Genomic DNA, 22,479 nt, shown 5'->3' on the forward strand with positions numbered 1-22,479 from the left:
TGTGGTGCTGTCTGAGGCGATGCAGGTACAGGGACTGGGAGAGGTGTGTGTTGCTTTCTGAGGCGATGCAGGTACAGGGACTGAGAGAGGTTGGTGGTGCTGTCTGAGGCGATGCAGGTTCAGGGACAGGGAGAGGTTTATGGTGCTGTCTGAGGCGATTCAGGTACAGGGACTTGGAGAGGTTTGTGGTGCTGTCTGATGCGATGCAGGGAGAGGGATAGGAACGGGGACCGGGACAGGGACAGGCAGGGGTTTGTGGTGCTGTCTGATGCGATGCAGGAACAGGGATGGGGACAGGGACCAGCATGGGTTTGCGGTGCAGTCTGAGGCGATGCAGGAACAGGGATGGGGACAGGGACCAGCAGGGGTTTGTGGTGCAGTCTGAGGCGATGCAGGAACAGGGATAGGTTTTTGTTGCTGTCTGAGGCGATGCAGGGACAGGGACAGGGATAGGTTTGTGTTGCTGTCTGAGGCGATGCAGGGACAGGGACTGGGAGAGGTTTGTGGTGCTGTCTGAGGCGATGCAGGGAGAGGGATAGGAACTGGGACTGGGACAGGGAGAGGTTTGTGGTGCTGTTTGAGTTGATGCATGGAGAGGGATGGGAATGGGGACCGGGACAGGGACAGGGAGAGGTTTGTGTTGCTGTCTGAGGCGCTGCAGGCACAGGGATTGGTTTTTGTTGCTGTCTGAGGCGATGCAGGGACAGGGACAGGGAGAGGTTTGTGTTGCTGTCTGAGGCGATGCAGGGACAGGGACTGGGAGAGGTTTGTGTTGCTGTCTGAGGCAATGCAGGTACAGGGACTGGGAGAGGTTTGTGGTGCTGTCTGAGGCGATGCAGGTACAGGGACTGGCAGAGGTGTGTGTTGCTTTCTGAGGCGATGCAGGTACAGGGACTGGGAAAGGTTTGTGTTGCTGTCTGAGGCGATGCAGGTACAGGGACTGGGAGAGGTGTGTGTTGCTTTCTGAGGCGATGCAGGTACAGGGACTGAGAGAGGTTTGTGGTGCTGTCTGAGGCGATGCTGGTTCAGGGACAGGGAGAGGTTTGTGGTGCTGTCTGAGGCGATTCAGGTACAGGGACTTGGAGAGGTTTGTGGTGCAGTCTGAGGCGATGCAGGAACAGGGATGGGAACAGGGACCAGCAGGGGTTTGTGGTGCAGTCTGAGGCGATGCAGGAACAGGGATAGGTTTTTGTTGCTGTCTGAGGCGATGCAGGGACAGGGACAGGGAGAGGTTTGTGTTGCTGTCTGAGGCGATGCAGGGACAGGGACTGGGAGAGGTTTGTGTTGCTGTCTGAGGCGATGCAGGTACAGGGATAGGCAGGGGTTTGTGGTGCTGTCTGATGCGATGCAGGAACGGGGATGGGGACAGGGACCAGCAGGGGTTTGTGGTGCAGTCTGAGACGATGCAGGAACAGGGACAGGGACAGGGAGAGGTTTGTGTTGCTGTCTGAGGTGATGCAGGGACAGGGACTGGGAGAGGTTGGTGGTGCTGTCTGAGGCGATGCAGGTTCAGGGACAGGGAGAGGTTTGTGGTGCTGTCTGAGGCGATTCAGGTACAGGGACTTGGAGAGGTTTGTGTTGCTGTCTGAGGTGATGCAGGTACAGGGACTGGGAGAGGTGTGTGTTGCTTTCTGGGGCGATGCAGGTACAGGGACTGAGAGAGGTTGGTGGTGCTGTCTGAGGCGATGCAGGTTCAGGGACAGGGAGAGGTTTGTGGTGCTGTCTGAGGCAATTCAGGTACAGGGACTTGGAGAGGTTTGTGGTGCTGTCTGATGCGATGCAGGGAGAGGGATAGGAACGGGGACCGGGACAGGGACAGGCAGGGGTTTGTGGTGCTGTCTGATGCGATGCAGGAGCAGGGATGGGGAGAGGTTTGTGTTGCTGTCTGAGGCGATGCAGGGACAGGGACTGCGAGAGGTTTGTGTTGCTGTCTGAGGCGATGCAGGTACAGGGACTGGGAGAGGTGTGTGTTGCTTTCTGAGGCGATGCAGGTACAGGGACTGAGAGAGGTTGGTGGTGCTGTCTGAGGCGATGCAGGTTCAGGGACAGGGAGAGTTTTGTGGTGCTGTCTGAGGCGATTCAGGTACAGGGACTTGGAGAGGTTTGTGGTGCTGTCTGATGCGATGCAGGGAGAGGGATAGGAATGGGGACCGGGACAGGGACAGGCAGGGGTTTGTGGTGCTGTCTGATGCGATGCAGGAACAGGGATGGGGACAGGGACCAGCAGGGGTTTGTGGTGCAGTCTGAGATGATGCAGGAACAGGGATTGGGACAGGGACAGGCAGGGGTTTGTGGTGCTGTCTGAGGTGATGCAGGAACAGGGATGGGTACGGGGACAGGCAGGGGTTTGTGGTGCAGTCTGAGGTGATGCAGGAACAGGGATGGGGACAGGGACCAGCAGGGGTTTGTGGTGCAGTCTGAGGTGATGCAGCAGAAACAGTGATAAGTGACAGGGAGGTTGTCACAGTAGCAGGTCCACTGAGGGTCCCAGGACGGTTTGTTTGCTGCTCCTTTTATATATCATTATCAGGGCTGACTGGGAATTTGATGTACATTTCACATAATCCCATTACAAATGAGGCAGCTAGTTTTACTCTACCGGATACGATAAAGGAGGAAAAATATGATGTCAGTAATCACTGCTTGCCATTATTATTGTATTATTAAGACATTTCTAATGTCACACATAGAAATAGCTTTCCTCCCGAAACTCAATGTGAGATTGTCTATCTGTATGAGAGGAATGGTGATGAGTTTGGAGCGTGCTGGCACGGTCTGACATGACTTGCAGCTGCTAATAACCGCGGTGAGGATCTTCTTGGACTGTGAGGATGCAGTGTAGCAGCCTCATGCTTTTCATACCCTGAGGCAGTACAAACGGTCCCTGGCATGGTTGTGAAATGCATGAACACCTTTAGATGGCAATATGCTTGGGAAATGTACACATACCTGGTGCCACACCGTCATGTTTGGGGACATGAAACAACGTTACAGTATAACTCGAAAAATATGTTAACATTTTGGCATTTGTGACCGTTTCCAAATGCATCTTCACCAAGAGATCAAGCTTTCTTCAGCAGAGCTCTTACTCCGCTCCCCTGACTTTGGCTCTGAGATAAACTGAGTGGATTCAAGGTGCCACATATTGTATAAAGCTCATTTCTCTTTCAGCCCCTCTCTAGCTCTTTCTAACCCAGCTGCTGCTTGTCCTTTACCAGACCTTAATGCTGACAAAGGGGATTTCTTAGAACCTCGCCATGACAATGACAACACTGAGACTGAAAGGATCAGGGATGAGAGCCAGCGGGAACGGGCGCGGGTGGGCAAGCGGCAGAGAGAGAGGGGTGGGGGGGAGAGATAGAGGGAGAGGGGAGAGGGAGAGGGGAGCGGGGAGAGAGAGGGGGGAGAGGGGGAGAGAGAGAGAGAGGGAGGGAGGGAGAGAGAGGGGGAGAGGGAGAGAGAGAGAGAGAGGGGGAGGGAGGGAGAGAGGGGGCGGGAGAGAGGGAGAGAGGGAGGGGGGGGAGAGAGAGGGGGAGAGGGAGAGGGGGAGAGAGAGAGGGGGAGAGAGAGAGGGGGAGAGAGAGAGGGGGAGGGAGAGAGAGAGGGGGGGGAGAGGGGAGAGGAGAGAGAGGGGGAGGGGAGAGGAGGGAGAGAGAGAGAGAGAGAGAGAGAGAGAGAGAGAGAGAGAGAGAGAGAGAGAGAGAGAGAGAGAGAGAGAGAGAGGGGGGAGAGGGATAGAGAGTGGGGGTGAGAGGGAGAGGGGGAGAGAGAGGGGGAGAGGGGGGAATGGGAGAGAGAGAGAGAGAGAGAGAGAGAGAGAGAGAGAGAGAGAGAGAGAGAGAGAGAGAGAGAGAGAGAGAGAGAGAGAGAGGAGAGGGAGAGGTGGGGAGAGGGAGAGAGAGAGAGAGAGGGGGAAGTGAGAGGGGGAGAGATAGGGAGATGGGGACATATGGAGCAATGCAAGAATAGACACATGAGACTATGAGAGAGGGGGGGGGTTAGAGAGAGGGGGGAGGGAGAGAGAGAGGGGGAGGGAGAGGGGGAGAGAGAGAGAGAGAGAGAGAGAGAGAGAGAGAGAGAGAGAGAGAGAGAGGAGGAGAGGGGAGAGGGAGAGAGAGGGAGAGAGAGAGAGAGGTGGGAGAGGGGGAGAGAGAGGGGGGAGAGAAAGAGAGAGAGAGATGGGAGAGAGAGAGAGAGAGAGAGGTGGGGAGAGGGAGAGAGAGAGAGAGAGAGAGAGAGAGGGGGAGAGGGATAGAGAGTGGGGGTGAGAGGGAGAGGGGGAGAGAGAGGGGGGGATAGAGAGAGAGGGGGAATGGGAGAGAGAGAGAGAGAGAGAGAGAGAGAGAGAGAGAGAGAGAGAGAGAGAGAGAGAGAGAGAGAGAGAGAGAGAGAGGGGAGGGAGGGAGAGAGGGGGGCGGGTGAGGGGAGAGAGAGAGAGGGGGGGGGAGAAGAGAGAGAGGGGGAGAGGGAGAGGGGGAGAGAGAGAGGGGGGAGAGAGAGAGAGGGGGAGGGAGAGAGAGAGAGAGGGGGGGAGAGGGAGAGGGTGAGAGAGAGAGAGGGGGAGGGAAGAGAGAGAGAGAGGGGGGAGGGAGAGAGAGAGAGAGAGGGGGAGGGAGGGAGAGAGGGGGGCGGGAGAGTGGGAGAGAAAGAGAGGGGGAGAAGAGAGAGGGGGAGGGGAGAGGGGGAGAGAGAGAGAGGGGGACTGGGAGGGAGAGAGGAGGGGGGGAGGGAGAGAGAGAGAGAGAGGGGAGGGAGGAGAGAGGACTGCGGGAGAGTGGGAGAGAGAGAGAGGGGGGGGGAAGAGAGAGAGTGGGGAGAGGGAGAGGGGGAGAGGAGAGGGGGAGAGAGAGAGGGGGAGAGAGAAGGGGGAGGGAGAGAGAGTGGGCTGTGTGCAAGAGGGGGAGAGAGAGAGGGGGAGGGAGAGAGGGGGCAAGGGAGAGAGAGGATGGAGAGAGAGAGTGACTGCTGTGCAAGCAGGGAGAGAGAGGATGAGAGAGAGAGAGACTGAGAGGAGAGAGAGAGAGGATGGGGAGAGGGACTAGAGAGCTGGTGTGCAAGAGGGAGAGGGAGGGGAGAGAGAGGGGGGAGAGAGGAGAGAGACTGGTGTGACTGGGAGTGCAAGCAGGAGAGAGAGAGAGATGGGAGAGAGAGACTGCAGAGTGACTGCTGTGTGCAAGAGGGAGAAGAGAGGAGGGAGAGAGAGAGACTGAGAGACTGCTGTGTGCAAGAGGAGAAGGAGAGAGGAAGGGAGCGAGAGAGAGAGGTGACTGCTGGGTGCAGCAGGGGAGAGAGAGAGAGGGGGAAGTGAGAGGGGAGAGATAGGGAGATGGGGACATATGGAGCAATGCAAGAATAGACACATGAGACTATGAGGAGTCATTTGACCAAATGGAGAGAGGTTAAGGTTAGTCCTGTCCTTGGTCATTCAGACTGAGCAGAATAGAACCGGGTAGATCCTCTCTGCTCCTCTCCTCCCCTCTCATCCTCCTGGGGATTAGGAAATGAGTGACAGCCTGCACCTGTCTGCTGTGTGCAAGCAGGGAGATCCTACTCTCCCATCCTACTCTCCCATCCTTGTGGCAGGAAAATTACTGTTTAAAAATACTGCAACAGTTCCTTTGTTATAGTAACCCATTTCTTTCCCCCTCTTTACCTTATTTATTTGTCTGTTCTCCATAAATAACAGTGGAATAGGGATGAGAAAGAGAGAGGAAGGGAGAGAGAGAGACTGCACCGTGTGACTGCTGTGTGCAAGCAGGGAGAAGGAGAAAGGATGGGAGAGAGAGACTGCACCGTGTGACTGCTGTGTGCAAGCAGGGAGAAGGAGAGAGGATGGGAGAGAGAGAGACTGCACCGTGTGACTGCTGTGTGCAAGCAGGGAGAAGGAGACAGGATGGGAGAGAGAGAGACTGCACCGTGTGACTGCTGTGTGCAAGCAGGGAGAAGGAGAGAGGATGGGAGAGAGAGAGGCTGCACCGTGTGACTGCTGTGTGCAAGCAGGGAGAAGGAGAGAGGATGGGAGAGAGAGAGACTGCACCGTGTGACTGCTGTGTGCAAGCAGGGAGAAGGAGAGAGGATGGGAGAGAGAGAGACTGCACCGTGTGACTGCTGTGTGCAAGCAGGGAGAAGGAGAGAGGATGGGAGAGAGAGAGACTGCACCGTGTGACTGCTGTGTGCAAGCAGGGAGAAGGAGAGAGGATGGGAGAGAGAGAGACTGCACCGTGTGACTGCTGTGTGCAAGCAGGGAGAAAGAGAGAGGAAGGGAGAGAGAGAGACTGCACCGTGTGACTGCTGTGTGCAAGCAGGAGAAGGAGAGAGGAAGGGAGAGAGAGAGACTGCACCGTGTGACTGCTGTGTGCAAGCAGGGAGAAGGAGAGAGGATGGGAGAGAGAGAGACTGCACCGTGTGACTGCTGTGTGCAAGCAGGGAGAAAGAGAGAGGAAGGGAGAGAGAGACTGCACCGTGTGACTGCTGTGTGCAAGCAGGGAGAAGGAGAGAGGAAGGGAGAGAGAGAGACTGCACCGTGTGACTGCTGTGTGCAAGCAGGGAGAAGGAGAGAGGATGGGAGAGAGAGAGACTGCACCGTGTGACTGCTGTGTGCAAGCAGGGAGAAGGAGAGAGGATGGGAGAGAGAGAGACTGCACCGTGTGACTGCAGTGTGCAAGCAGGGAGAAGGAGAGAGGATGGGAGAGAAAGAGACTGCACCGTGTGACTGCTGTGTGCAAGCAGGGAGAAGGAGAGAGGATGGGAGAGAGAGAGACTGCACCGTGTGACTGCTGTGTGCAAGCAGGGAGAAGGAGAGAGGATGGGAGAGAGAGAGACTGCACCGTGTGACTGCTGTGTGCAAGCAGGGAGAAGGAGAGAGGATGGGAGAGAAAGTTTATAAGGCACAGTTTATAAGGAAATGTGAGAGAGAAGCCGGAGAATCTGTGGTGGCCAGCTGCAAGAGAGGAGATAGCGGAGAAAGGCTTTTAATTCTCAATCCCCACAGAGCCTTTGAAAATTACCAATCTTCTTATCACAGACGCAGGGCTGCTTATGCAAATTGTTGTGGAGTGGAACGTTTAAACTGAAAATTACTCGACAGCAGTTTTTTTTTCTCTCTCTGTCTCTCTCTCTCACTGTCTCTCTCTCTCTCTCTCTCTCTCTCTCTCTCTCTCTCTCTCTCTCTCTCTCTCTCTCTCTCTCTCTCTCTCTCTCTCTCTCTCTCTGTCTCTCTCGCTCTCTGTCTCTCTCTCTCTCGCTCTCTCTCTCCCTCTCTCTCTCTCCACATAGAAAGCCTGTTTTGAGTCTCAGAAGATGAATTGCTTTGAAGCGAGTCAGGATTTAAAGACTCCAAACCCAGCTCTGGTCTAACGCAGCCGCTCTCACTGCCTTTGTAGCGGAAAACGGGGAGGAAAAAAGAGAAAGAAAAAGCATTTTAAAACAACATTCTGGTCTCACCTCCCTACTCTGACACATCACCCATCGCCTGAGGAGGCTAGGAGCCAGGGAAATATAGAAATATCTCTAAACCCTGTTCTCCATTCTAGTTATTTTCATTTCTAGTTGAGGTTATTTTTCATTCATTTTTTAAAATGTGTTTTTTTACTACACATTGAGAGTTATGAACATGGGAGGGTAACACAGCGTGTGTTCTATGTGGGGAAGTTGTTTGAAGCATTTGAAGTTTTAAGTTACACTACAGGCGATATTAGAAGGAAAAAAAGTTGATAAATGATGTTGAAACAATTCCCAGTCCATAGATATAACCTCTTCGAATGAAAAAGAGGATAGAGAGCATGTGAAGGAAAATGTTGTGGTTTCTGTGTTCTGTGATCAGACACCACTGGCTCTTAATGGTTTCTCTCATCATTAACCACCAAGCACTTGACCAAACTCAAATCAAGTCTTTATGACAAGTTATTTCTGAAAACACATTCTGATGTACAAACCTACTGTAACCCAATAACCCACAATTGTGTTTCAGCCATTTCACCTGGTATTACGATGGGTGCCTGCATGGTGTCAATTTAGTAGGGAATGTTGGGAAAGTATATGGTGTGTAACTCCAGGGAGGAGATAAAATGTATGTATTGAATATGTTGCAGATTCTATCGTTTTCTAATTGACTCTAATCTGATCTGACCCACAGAGGCAGATTAGGAAGAGGAAGTGTTACATGCTGGTGGCGGGAGGCCTCATCCTCACCCTCCTCATCATCATCATCGCTGTGTCAGCAAGAAAATGAAACCAACTCCAGAGGTAAGCCTCCTAACCCCTCCATCACTACTGGTGTGTATAAACCAGCAGCAGCCCATAAAGCAGAGCTTTACTTAGTACTGATATTGTTCTACAGGTACTGTATTGCCATATTGATTGCTATATTGACATTCTATTCTGATTTTAATCTGCATAGAGGCCTGAGACGCAGTGCCGACCCTGGGAATATGCACAACCCGTTAAAAGAGAATTCCGATTTTTTTTTAAACTAAATGAAATGTTATAGAAGGTCCCAGATACTTTTTGATCAGATTTCACTTGTTTTTGAGAAACTTACCCCAACCAGCGATTCACTTCCACATCCTCATTGTGCAGTATTGGGCTCTGAAAAACATCAACAATTGCTCCAAAAACACCCAAATGATTCCTTTTAGAATCGGGAACGTTATCAGTATAGTGATGCAAGTCTTTAGATGTTGTACACATGAAATTGTGTCATTATGAACATTGTTACTTTTATTTCTTATTCTTATTCAGCTTTTTTATACTGCATTGTTGGTTAAGGGCTTGTCAGTAAGCATTTCACTGTGAGGTGAAACACATGTGACCAATAAAATGAACATTTGACATCTGCAAACCAGGATGAGGAACTGAATCGCTGGTTGGGGTAACTTTATCAAACACAAGTGAAATCGCTAAAAGAATAGTGTCTGGACCGCATACCATTTATATAAAAAGAGGTTTGGTTGTAAAGGGCTAACTTGTCCTTAAGGATGCGTTCAGTGGATGTTGAATAGTTTTATTTTGTGATAAGAATTTGGGGCCAACTCTGTATAGGGATTCTACGAAAACACAGCTTTTTAATTGGAGAGCCAGTAATGTGCAGGTAGGCTTCCTTCTTGAATTGGATCAATAATTGGAATCCTAGTCAGAGGACACACTCTGAAAGTGACTGACATTGACTAACAACGTTCATAGCAACAAGACAGCAAAGTCAACTTTTTTTGAAGCTTGACGTAATTTGCTTTTATAGCAAATCGATATTTAAGTATTTTCCGTCAAGAGGAAATGTGGTGAGAAAAGGATTTATCTTCACATATAACTGTGGCTGAAATACTGTAGATGGGTAAATCAATGTTCTCTTAATATTCCTAATTTCCGATTACTACCACTTCAGTTTCCCTGTGTGTGGTATGTTGGTTAAGCAACCAATACTTGACTATTTCTTGCTCAATGTGTGTTTATCACTGAGCAAGCCATTGTGTATAGAAAACATTAGGAACATAATATTTAGTTGGACCCCACTTTTGCCCTACGAACCGTCTCAATCCGTTGGGGCATGGTGCCGAAAAGCGTTCCACAGGGATGCTGACCCATGTTGACTCCAATGTTTCCCACAGTTGTGTCAAGTTGGCTGGGCATCCTTCGGATGGTGGACCATTCTTGATAAACATGGGAAACTGTTAAGCATGAAAAACCCAGCAGCGTTGCAGTTCTTGACACAAACCGGTGCGCCTCACACCTACTGCCATACCCCGTTCAAAGGCACATACATTGTTCGTCTTGCCCATTCATCCTCTGAATGGCACACACACACAATCCATGTATCAATTGTCTCAAAGCTTGAAAATGCAGTCTTTAACCTGTCTCCTCTCCTTCATCTAGGCTGATTGAAGTGGATATAACAAGTGAAATGAATAAGGCATCATAGCGTTCACCTGGATTCACCTGGTCTGTCTTTGTCAACCTGGTCTGTCTTTGTCATGGAAAGAGCAGATGTTCTTAATATATTGTATATTGCTGCTCCTTCACATCATCTTTTTTACAGACATTTGTTTTCTTCAGTTTGGACAATGAAATGGAAATGGAATTCCAACCACAAGTAATGATTTTCGTTCCACTTGTAGCTTCACATAATCAGTACTTCAAGTGATTAGACTGGGCATCTAACAGCTTGGATGTCTCGTGTGGTTGGCGAGCTCATTGTGTAGCTAGGGTGAAAGGTTGAAGAATGTTTCTCTGCCTTTACAGGAAATATACAGATTTCTTCCAACCTTTGTGTTTTGTGACAGAAAGAAAGACCCTCACCGTCAACTCAGCAGAGGATAGAATCAGTGTAGAAGACTTTGGCCACTATTCAATAATTAACAGATACATGCAGAAATGTCATTTGATGTTGATGGAAAACCACAACTTTCCTGAAATGATATCGTAACCAATCTACATGAACCCACAGTCTGGTGTCTTTATCTACCACTGATGGAATTACATTTAGGCCTCTTGTCTGACATACACAAATACACCTCAACCCACACGCAAACACAATCATAGTCACTGTATTGTACAGCCAATTGATTCATCTTGAATGGGAGGTTGAGGCCCTGTTGGGAGGTGTTATCTAGTTATGTTCCCCACGTTGATTCTCTCAGGTCACAGATCACAGTGGGTCTGCAGGTTTGTGGAGCAAATCATTTGGAGCAGATGAGATGGAATTTCTCAAGTTGTTGTGTGTGTGTGTGTGTGTGTGTGTGTGTGTGTGTGTGTGTGTGTGTGTGTGTGTGTGTGTGTGCGTGCGTGCGTGCGTGCGTGCGTGCGTGCGTGCGTGCGTGCGTGTGTGTGTGTGTGTGTGTTTGTGTGTGTGTGTGTGTGTGTGTGTGTGTGTGTGTGCATGTGTGTGTGTGTGTGTGTGTGTGTGTGTGTGTGTGTGTGTGTGTGTGTGTGTGTGTGTGTGTGTGTGTGTGTGTGTGTGTTTGTGTGTGTGTGTGTGTGTGTGCATGCGTGCGCGTGCGCGCGTGTGTGTGTGTGTACTGAGCCCTATAGAAGAGGAAGAGGACAGGCTTAGCAGAACCGCCTGGGTTCTTGCCAAAGCAGACGCAGCTATAAGCCTGGTATAGTCTGCCAGTTGTTGTACCAGAAACAGGATCCAAATAAACAAACAGAGTTTAAACAGAATTAAGCGTTCCCGAGTACCAACAACAAATTCAGTTTGGCTGCCATTGTTGTTGGTTGTTGTGGCCTTCTTCCATTCTCCTTGATGCTGTTGACTGATTTTGAAGAAAGTACCGGTACTACACTATAGTACTCTCACATAATAATAATCCCTAATAATAATAACTTCATTTGTATAGCTCTTTTCAGTACTCCCACATACTCTAGCTGGAGTAGACAATAGTATGTTATACAGAAACATAATGAAAACAGAGATACAAAGACAGAGAGAGTCAGACAGAAGGGCACAGCATTACATAGTCATAGAGAGGGGAAACATTGACAGGTACGAACTATGAACACACAGTGAGGGTTAGAGAGGATATAAACTGAGCAAAAAAAGAACGTCAATTTTTCAGGACCCTGTCTTTCAAAGATAATTCGTAAAAATCCAAATAACTTCACAGATCTTCATTGTAAAGGGTTTAACCACTGTTTCCCATGCTTGTTCAATCAACCATAAACAATTAATGAACATGCACCTGTAGAACGGTTGTTAAGACACTAACAGCTTACAGACGGTAGGCAATTAAGGTCACAGTTATGAAAACTTAAGACACTAAAGAGGACTCATAAAAAGAGCAAAAAAAAGATCCCTGCTAATCTGCGTGAACGTGCCGCACAAACCTAGGCGGGCCTAACAGGCTTAAATAGACAAAAATCAAAAAACACAAAAAGGAACAGGTGCAACTAATAAGACCAAACGAACAGAAAAGGAAAAAGGGATCGGTGGCGGCTAGTAGACCGGTGACGACGACCGCCGAGCACCACCCAAACAGGCAGGGGAGCCACCTTTAGTGGAATTCGTGACACAAACACTGAGGAGTATAGAGGATATAGACACTGAGAGAGTTACAGAGGAATAAAGGCAGAGAGGAGAGTAGCGAGCATTATAGAGAGAGACAAGTTGATATGGACAGGTATGAACAAACACTGAGGAGTATAGAGGATATAGACACAGAGAGTTACAGAGGAATAAAAGCAGAGAGGAGAGTAGCGAGCATTATAGAGAGAGGCAAGTTAATATGGACTAGAGGTCGATCTGCATGGCCGATTAATTATGGCCGATTTCAAGTTTTCATAACAATCGGTAATCGTCATTTTTGGACGCCGGTTATGGCCAATTACATTGCACTCCACAAGGAGTCTGAGTGGCAGGCTGACCACCTGTTACGCGAGTGCAGCAAGGAGCCAAAGTAAGTTGCTAGCTAGCATTAAACTTATCAATCTTAACCCGGGGCGGCAGCGTAGCCTAGTGGCTAGAGCGTTGGACGAGTAACCGTAAGGTTGTGAGTTCAAACCACCGAGCTGACAAGGTACAAATCTGTCGTTCTGCCCCTGAACAGGCAGTTAACCCACTGTTCCCAGGCTGTCATTGAATATAAGAATATGTTCTTAACTGACTTGCCTAGTTAAATAAAGGTAAAATAATAATAATAATAATAATCACTTGTTAACTACACATGGTTGATGATATTACTAGTTTATCTAGATTGTCCTGCCTTGCATATAATCAATTCGGTGACTGTTAATTTATCATCGAATCACAGCCTACTTCGCCAAACGGGTGATGATTTAACAAGCTCAAAAAAAGCACTCTCATTGCATCAATGTGTACCTAACCATAAACATCAATGCCTTTCTAAAAATCAACACACAAGTACATTTTTTAAAACCTGCATATTTAGTTAACATTGCCTGCTAACATGAATTTCTTTTAACTAGGGAAATTGTGTCACTACTCTTGCGTTCTGTGCAAGCAGAGTCAGGGTATATGCAGCAGTTTGGGCCGCCTAGCTCGTTGCAAACTGTGTGAGGACCATTTCTTCCTAACAAAGACCCTAATACATTTTTCAGAATTTTACTTAATTATGACATAACATTGAAGGTTGTGCAATGTAACAACAATATTTAGACTTGGGGTTGCTGCCCGTTCATTAAAATACGGAACGGTTCCGTATTTCACTGAAAGAATAAATGTTTTGTTTTCAAAATTATAGTTTCTGGATTTGACCCTATTAATGACCTAAGGCTCGTTTGTCTGTGTGTTTATCATATTATAATTAAGTCTATGATTGGATATTTATTAGAGCAGTCTGACTGCAGCAGCAGGCTCATAAGCATTCATTCAAACAGCACTTTCCAGAGAGAAATAGTCCTATAATTCCTGTAATAACTACAACCTAAAACTTCTTAACTGGGAATGTTGAAGACTCATAGTAAAAGGAACCACCAGACTACAAAGGGAAGCACAGCCACGAGCTGCCCAGTGACACAAACCTACCAGATGAGCTAAATCACTACTGTGCTCGCTTTGAGGCAAGCAACACTGAGGCATGCATGAGAGCATCAGCTGTTCCGGATGACTGTGTGATCACGCTGTCCGTAGCCGACGTGATAAGAACTTTAAACAGGTCAACATACACAAGACTGCAGGGCCAGATGGGATTACCAGGACGTGTGCTCCGGGTATGTGCTGACCAACTGGCAGGTGTCTTCACTGACATTTTCAACATCTCTCTGATTGAGACTATAATACCAACATGTTTCAAGCAGACCACCATAGTCCCTGTGCCCAAGAACACAAAGGCAACCTGCCTAAATGACTACAGACCCGTAGCACTCACATCCGTAGCCATGAAGTGACTACAGCTCAGTGTTCAACACCATAGTACCCGCAAAGCTCATCAGTAAGCTAAGGATCCTGGGACTAAACACCTCCCTCTGCAACTGGATCCTGGACTTCGCTGATCCTCAACACTGGAGCTCCCCAGGGGTGCGTGCTCAGTCCCCTCCTGTACTCCCTGTTCACCCACGACTGCGTGGCCAGGCACGACTCCAACACCATCATTAAGTGTCTAGACGACACAACAGTGGTAGGCCTGATCACCGACAACGAAGAGACAGACTTTAGGGAGGAGGTCAGAGACCTGGCAGTGTGGTGCCAGAATAACAACCTATCCCTCAACGTAACCAAGACTAAAGAGATGATTGTGGACTACGGGAAAAGGAGGACCGAGCACGTCCCCATTCTCATCGGCGGGGCTTTAGTGCAGCAGGTTGTGAGCTTCAAGTTCCTTGGTGTCCACATCAACAGCAAACTAGAATGGTCCAAACACACCAAGACAGTCGTGAAGGGCACGACAAAGCCTATTCCCCCTCAGGAAACTAAAAAGATTTGGCATGGGTCCTGAGATCCTCACAAGGTTCTACAGCTGTAACTTCGAGAACATCCTGAATGGTTGCATCACTGTCTGTTAAGGCAATTGCTCGGCCTCTGACCGCAAGGCACTACAGAGGGTAATGCGTACGGCCCAGTACATCACTGGAGCTAAGCTGACTGCCATCCAGGACCTTTACACCAGGTGGTGTCAGAGGAAGGACCTAAAAATGGTCAAAGACCCCAGTCGCCCCAGTTATAGACTGTTCTCTCTACTACTGCATGGCAAGCAGTACCGGAGTGCCAAGTCTAGGGCAAAATGGCTTCTTAATGGTTTTTACCCCCAGGCCATAAGACTCCTGAACAGGTAATCAAATGGCTACCCGGACTATTTGAATCTTTTTACGCTGCTGCTACTCTCTGTTTATCATATATGCATAGTCACTTTAACTATACATTCATGTACATACTACCTCAATTGGCCCGACCAACCAGTGCTCCCGCACATTGGCTAACCGGGCTATCTGCATTGTGTCCCACCACCCGCCAACTCCTCTTTTACGCTACAGCTACTCTCTGTTCATCATAGATGCATCGTCACTTTAACCATATCTACATGTACATACTACTTCAATCAGCCTGACTAACCAGTGTCTGTATGTAGCCTCGCTACTTTTATAGCCTCGCTACTGTATATAGCCTCTCTACTTTTATAGCCTCGCTACTGTATATAGCCTGTCTTTTTACTGTTATTTTATTTCTTTACTTACCTATTGTTCACCTAATACCCTTTTTGCACTATTGGTTAGAGCCTGTAAGTAAGCATTTCACTGTAAGGTCTACAGCTGTTGTATTCAGCGCACGTGACAAACTTTGATTTGATTTGAGCTTTCAAATAAAATGGGCTTTTTTTGGTCCTCCAATAATCGGTATCGGCGTTGAAGAATCCTAATCGGTCAACCTCTAATATGGACTGGTATGAACAAACACTGAGAAGGATGGAGGATATAGTCACTGAAAGAGATACAGAGGCAGATGGGCAGAGAGGAGAATAGCGAGCACTATAGATCAGTTTAATGAGACTGACGACGACAGAAATCACTGTGGAGCCGCTTCTGCTCTCGAATCAATAGCCTGGCTCTTTATGGTGCACTAAATAACGCCATAACTGCACCCTGACACTTATTTCTGCAAATGATATTGCCGGCACCGCCTTCACATCCTGTTTACAGACTCATTTGGGAAGGGAGATTTTTCAATGTGCATGTTAGCACCATGTGCTAACTGTAATTACACAAGGTATTTGTGTGTATGGGGAGGAATGGTTGCTCAAATCAGGGGTGCTTAAAGAGAGAGGTTTCAAGGGGTTTCGTCTAATCAAGCAGTGACCATGGACACTAGAAATGTGCCTGTCCAGTCTGTATCCTAACAGTTTAACTGACGGTTGGTTATCATTATGCATCTCGATATTAGTACAGTAAATGGGATTCTATTCACACGGGGCCCTATTTACGTAATGGATTTCCCCTATTTACAGTGCCTTGCCAAAGTATTGGTGTTCTACCAATTTTGTTGCATTACAAACGGTAATTTAAATGGATTTTTATTTGGATTTCATGTCATTGACATACACGAAATAGTCCAAATTGGTGACGTGAAATGAAAAAAATAACTTGTTTCAAACAATTCTAAAATATAAAAAATAGAAAAGTGGTGAGTCACCCCCTTTGCTATGAAGCCCCTAAATAAGATCTGGTGCAACCAATTACCTTCAAAAGTCACATAATTAGTTAAATAAAGTCCACCTGTGTGCAATCTAAGTGTCACATGATCTCAGTAAATACAGTTGGGCAAAAAAGTACTTAGCCACCAATTGTGCAAGTTCTCCCACTTAAAAAGACGAGAGAGGCCTGTAATTTTCATTATAGGTACACTTCAACTATGACAGACAAAATGAGAAAAAAATCAGAAAATCACATTGTAGGATTTTTTATGAATTTATTTTCAAAATATTTAGTCAGCCACCAAACATCTAAATGTCTTGGAATGGCCTAGTCAAAGCCCAGACCTCAATCCAATTGAGAATCGGTGGTATGACTTAAAGATTGCTGTATACGAGCGGAACCCATTCAACTTGAAGGAGCTGGAGCAGTATTGCCTTGAAGAATGGACAAAAATCCCAGTGGCTAGTGGTAGGCATGTTGTGTAAATCAAATGATACAAACCCCCCAAAAAATCAATTTTATTTCCAGGTTGTAAGGCAAAAAATGCCAAGGGAGGGTGAATACTTTCGCAAGCCACTGTATCTAATATTATACAGACCACATAGTGGTGCAGGTCCCCCCAATACATCTTGCATGTGAAGGGCCACTAATCAGTGTGGTGTGCATTCAATTTGCAGTCAACATTGTCTGATAATGACGCATTAGCACATGAGCTCTAAAAATTGACAATTCTATTCCTTTCTAGTAACGGTTGCTATTGTTGCTAAAAAAAAGGCTTTCATCATCATATTACACCACTGTACAAATACGACACTATATTGGAATGGTTGATTTGATGGGACTCTCCTCTTAACTGGCTTCAAATAGGGAATATTGTGAATGGACACTCATGGGAGACTCTCTACTGCAGTGCATTGATCAGTAGTCAGGTAGCGTTGTACGAACACACACACACACACACACACACACACACACACACACACACACACACACACACACACACACACACACACACACACACACACACACACACACACACACACACACACACACACACACACACACACACACACACACACACACACACACACACACACACACACACACACACCGGGAGAACAAGTAAAGCGGAGGGCCAGGGACACAGTGCTGTCTGATCATAGAGAATCTCCAGTTTACACAAACACAATCAGAGAGATTACAAGCACATCCTGGAGCTCCCTCAAAACACAAAGCACATCTTCACACATACAGTGCCTTCAAAAAGTATTTATTTCACATTTTGTTGTGTTACTGAATTCAAAATGGATTCAATAGATTTTTTTAAATCAAAAACATCTATAACCCATAATGACAAAATGAAAACCTGTTTAGATATTTTTAGTTATTTTTACAGTTATTGAAAATATCTAATTTATTAAGTATTCACACCCCTTAGTCAATATGTTAGAATCACCTTTGGCAGCAATTATATATGTAAGTCTTTTGGGATAAGTCTCTAAGAGCTTTGCCCATTGTTCTTTGAAAAAATGTTTCAAGTTTGGTCAAATTGGATGTTGATCATTGTTAGAAAACCAAGTCTTCACATAGATTTCAAAGCAGATTTATTTCAAAACTGTAACTCGGCCAGTCAGGAGCATTCACTGTCTTCTTGGTGAGCAACGCCAGTGTAGATTTGGCCTTGTGTTTAGGTTCGTCACGCCCTGGTCGAAGTATTTTGTGTTTTTCTTCATGTATTTGGTCAGGCCAGGGTGTAACATGGGTTTTTGTATGTGGTGTGTAGCTTAGTGGGATTGTAGCTTAGTGGGGTGTTCTAGGAGAGTCTATGGCTGTCTGAAGTGGTTCTCAATCAGAGGCAGGTCTTTATCGTTGTCTCTGATTGGGAACCATATTTAGGCAGCCATATTCTTTGGTTATATTGTGGGTGATTGTCCTGAGTCTCTTGATGTCCTTGTTCGATGTATGTTGACACAAGTATATTCTGTCACGGTTTTCATATGGTGAAGGAGAGTCGGACCAAACTGCAGCGTGTCGATTGCGATCCATGTTTATTCAAACAACGTAAACACGACTAAACACGAACACTACAAAACAATAAACGAAACGAAAACCGAAAACAGCCTATACTTGGAATCCCCCAAGCAGCTGATTGGTTGACTACATGGCAAATTGTGGCTGACCCCGCCCTCTCGTCAGAGGATGCAGCTGTCTTCAATTACAGATTCTTTCTGAAGCAATATAAGCCAGTGTTCTGATGCTCAGAAGAGAGATGACGGTGAGATCCTGTGTTGGTTGTTGTTAGGAGAGCGATGATTAGTGTGTCAATAGGACGCAGTGGTTTGATTATTGAAATTGTTTTTGTTATTCTGTTGTTGTTCCCAGGGGGAAGGGGAAGACACCTAGGGAGTGCTTAGGAAAGAGGCCCACGGGCATACATATACCAGTAGTATATACACTGTCTAGGCACACTAGGTAAGACCTGGGTGAACCACCCCCTGTATTTTGGTTAGTGCACCAGGTGATGCTAGTTAGGTAATTGAACCCACAAATCGAACCCACAAAAACTGATGCTCCAGATACTCAACTAGTCTAAAGAAGGCCAGTTTTTTTGCTGGTTTCCAGCTGTGCTAACAATTGCAACAGTTTCCAGCTGTGCTAACAATTGCAAAAGGGTTTTCTAATGATCAATTAGCCTTTTAAAATGATAAACTTGGATGAGCTAACACAACGTGCCATTGGAACACAGGAGTGATGGTTGCTGATAATGGGCCTCTGTACGCCTATGTAGACATTCCATTAAATATAAATATAATTTACAACATAAACAATGTCTAGACTGTATTTCTGATCAATTTGCTTTTCTTTCATAAACAAGAACATTTCTAAGTGACCCCAAACTTTTGAAAGTTAGTGTATGTCAGAGGGATTCAGATTTAATTTGTATTTTTATGTTTTGCTAGACTACATATCCACAGTAAATATCATTTGTCACAAGCATGATCATATTTATTTCTTTATTCATCCTGATCTAAAGATTTGTATGTTGTGCCATCGGCAAAGTTCCAAATCTTTTGAAAGTGGTTGATTTAAATTACAATTTGCCAACACTGATAATAATCCCTTATCATTTCTGACATGTAATTGTCACTGATCATCTGAGACGTTTTATCTTTGGTTGTTTGGTGTACATTCAGCTATTTCGGTGAGTTTAGCTGATACATTCTCACTGTCCTCTACCGGCTCCTCATTTTTCAAGTTTTTTCACGTGTACACAGCCAAGCCATCTGTTCACGTCCATTTACTGTATTTGAGTGATTTCTCCCTGACAGTTTTTCCTTTTTCACTATATACAGTGGAGAGAACAAGTATTTGATACACTGCCGATTTTGAAGGTTTTCCTACTTACAAAGCATGTAGAGGTCTGTCATTTTTTATCATAGGTAGATTTCAACTGTGAGAGATGGAATCTAAAACAAAAATCCAGAAAATCACATTGTATGATTTTTAAGTAATTATGTATATATATATATATATATATATATGTATGAGTATTTTCTTCCTGATGAGAGCTACAATGTACACAGTGACACACACATATACACACAGGTACATACACACAAACCTAGAGGTGTCTTTATCAGCCGATTCGTCCTCATACAGTTCTGTGCCTGTTTGGTTGGCATGTGGTTGTGGTCACCCCACCTGTAGACTTAACAGATCTGAGGTCCCCTACTGGGACACAGCTCAGTGGGGTTTTCTACTGGTTTGGGATCAGTGCCCAAGCCTTCAGTAAGGAAGTAGATTCCCTCTATCAAACAGCAACACTGATCACATGTGTTTTCTATTTATCTTATAGATTTACATTTACATTTAAGTCATTTAGCTGACTATTGTAGTTGGAAATGGCAGATTTGTTATGGAATATCTACATTGGCCGTACAGAGGCCCATTATCAGCAACCATCATCCCGTATTCCAATGGCACGTTGTGTTAGCTAATCCAAGTTTATCATTTTAAAGGCTAATTGATCATTAGAAAACCCTTTTGCAATTATGTTAGCACAGCTAAAAACTGTTCTTATGATTATAGAGGCAATAAAAAAATAAATAGATCTTGTACATGTGCATTTCCCTCCACATGGGCTACCCTCACCCAAAGGAGAACATAGGTTTCATGCCCAATTGCACCCCATTTCTGTTTTAGTCCACAAATTAGTCCCCCAAAAGGGTGCCATTTCAAATGTAGACACATCAGTCCTTCCGAATTCTCCAACATATTTTTCCATTAATAACTTCAGATATTCATTATTTCCATTTTGCGAGAGGAGAGATAAGACACCTTTATATCTGCCTTTGGGTATTTACTGTCCTCTCTGTCTAAACTTCAGGATGCCTTTAAACTTGTCCTCCCTTCCTTGATTATTTCATTCTGCACCAGATGCAGTCAGGCTGAACAGCTGCATTTGTTATTGGCATAGGCAATTATAAAGTAAACTCAGGCTATTTGTGTTGGAGGGAGGCAAAATTGAAGAGGCCTACAAGGCCCGGACCCCTAGCTTTAAGTGGATCATTGGGTAGGCTGGGAGAAGGTGACCGCTCAATTTAATAGCGATTCATTAATGCAGGAGTATAGTACCAGCATTCATCCACATCTGATCCTCAGGTAACACTTGATTTAAACTATGAGTAGACTGTCAGTAAGATGTTTGCAACATGTCTATTGACTAGTAAGCTATTTGCCAATACAATGATTCTTCACATTGACTGGTATAGTAGTGTGGATATTGGAACAAAGCCAGTGTCTCTCTGTATCAGGAATCAAGGTAAGACCCAAATGCAGACTGTTGAAGTAACAATGTTTAATGTAACCACAGGGGCAGACAAACGACAGGCAGGCAGGGGACGATAATCCAGAAGTGGAGCAAGGACAGGGTCAGGACAGGCAGGCTCAGGGATGGGCAGAGTGGTCAGGCGGGCAGGTACAGGGTCAGGACAGACTCAGGGATGGGCAGAGTGGTCAGGCGGGCAGGTACAGGGTCAGGACAGACTCAGGGATGGGCAGAGTGGTCAGGCGGGCAGGTACAGGGTCAGGACAGGCTCAGGGACAAGCAGAGTAGTCAGGCGGGCAGGTACAGGGTCAGGACAGGCTCAGGGACGGGCAGAATGGTCAGGCGGGCAGGTACAGGGTCAGGACAGGCTCAGGGATGGGCAGAGTGGTCAGGCGGGCAGGTACAGGGTCAGGACAGGCTCAGGGACGGGCAAGAGAGGTCAGGGACGGGCAGAGTGGTCAGGCGGGCAGGTACAGGGTCAGGACAGGCTCAGGGATGGGCAGAGTGGTCAGGCGGGCAGGTACAGGGTCAGGACAGGCACAGGGATGGGCAGAGTGGTCGGGAGGGCAGGTACAGGGTCAGGACAGGCTCAGGGACGGGCAGAGTGGTCAGGCGGGCAGGTACAGGGTCAGGACAGGCTCAGGCAGGCGCAGGGATGGGCAGAGTGGTCAGGCGGGCAGGTACAGAGTCAGGACAGGCTCAAGCAGGCTCAGGGACGGGCAGAGTGGTCAGGCGGGCAGGTACAGGGTCAGGCAAAGGTCAAAAACCAGGAGGAAGAGAAAAAGACAGGCTGGGAAAAGACAGGAGCTGACAGGACGAACGCTGGTAAGCTTGACAAGCAAGACGAACGGGCAACCGACAAACAGAAAACACAGGTATAAATACACAGCGGATAATGGGGAAGATGGGCAACACCTGGAAGGGGGTGGAGACAATCACAAGGACAGGTGAAACAGATCAGGGCATGACACTCTGACTCTTAAAACATTGTGTCACCAAGACAGAACATACAGTAAATATCCCTCAGATGCTAAGTATGCCACATAGGTAAAAAGAGAGCCCTCGACACACTCTGGACTAAATGTGTCCCATAGTCTTTATACCTGACAAAAGGTAAGGGACAGCCAGATAGCTGTAAATCAGGGTCAAGTTTGTGCAAGAAATACATGGGGATGTTTGGTTATGTTGCAAGGATTGTTGTAAAGTCGTCCTGTTTGGGTCAGAAGAAGCTGATTTAAGTCATGTATTTTAAGACTTGGGTGAGGCTGTGAGAACCCATACCCCCAGTCCATACCGTTCGTGTCCCAGACAGCACTAGTGAAATACTGTGATATGAAAGTAGCAGACAGACTGTGACTTCCTCTAGCTAGCTGTCGTTGTTGTCTCAGGAACAGGTTAAAGGGTGGGTGACATAGCTTGCTTCACTGTTTTCACACACACTTCCTTATTCACAGGGTTCAATTCTTGGGCCGACTCTTTTCTCTGTATATATCAATGATGTTGCTCTTGCTGCCGGCGATTCCCTGATCCACCTACATGCAGACGACACCATTCTGTATACTTCTGGCCCTTCCTTG

The 22,479-nt window shown here is 46.8% G+C and overlaps 1 protein-coding gene across 2 annotated transcripts in view; it reads left to right on the plus strand.

The window, feature by feature from the left end:
• Positions 1 to 22,479, plus strand: part of LOC124006039 (t-SNARE domain-containing protein 1-like) — a 174,900-nt gene that overhangs the window by 116,695 nt on the left and 35,726 nt on the right. For both annotated transcript variants that reach the window (XM_046315699.1, XM_046315698.1), the window contains exon 11: positions 8,135 to 8,244. In XM_046315699.1, the coding sequence (XP_046171655.1) occupies positions 8,135 to 8,230 (96 nt within the window). In that variant the 3' untranslated portion in view covers positions 8,231 to 8,244. The remainder of the gene's footprint in view (positions 1 to 8,134; positions 8,245 to 22,479) is intronic.

Source organism: Oncorhynchus gorbuscha, linkage group LG19 (assembly GCF_021184085.1).
Source record: "Oncorhynchus gorbuscha isolate QuinsamMale2020 ecotype Even-year linkage group LG19, OgorEven_v1.0, whole genome shotgun sequence".
Lineage (NCBI taxonomy): Eukaryota > Metazoa > Chordata > Actinopteri > Salmoniformes > Salmonidae > Oncorhynchus > Oncorhynchus gorbuscha.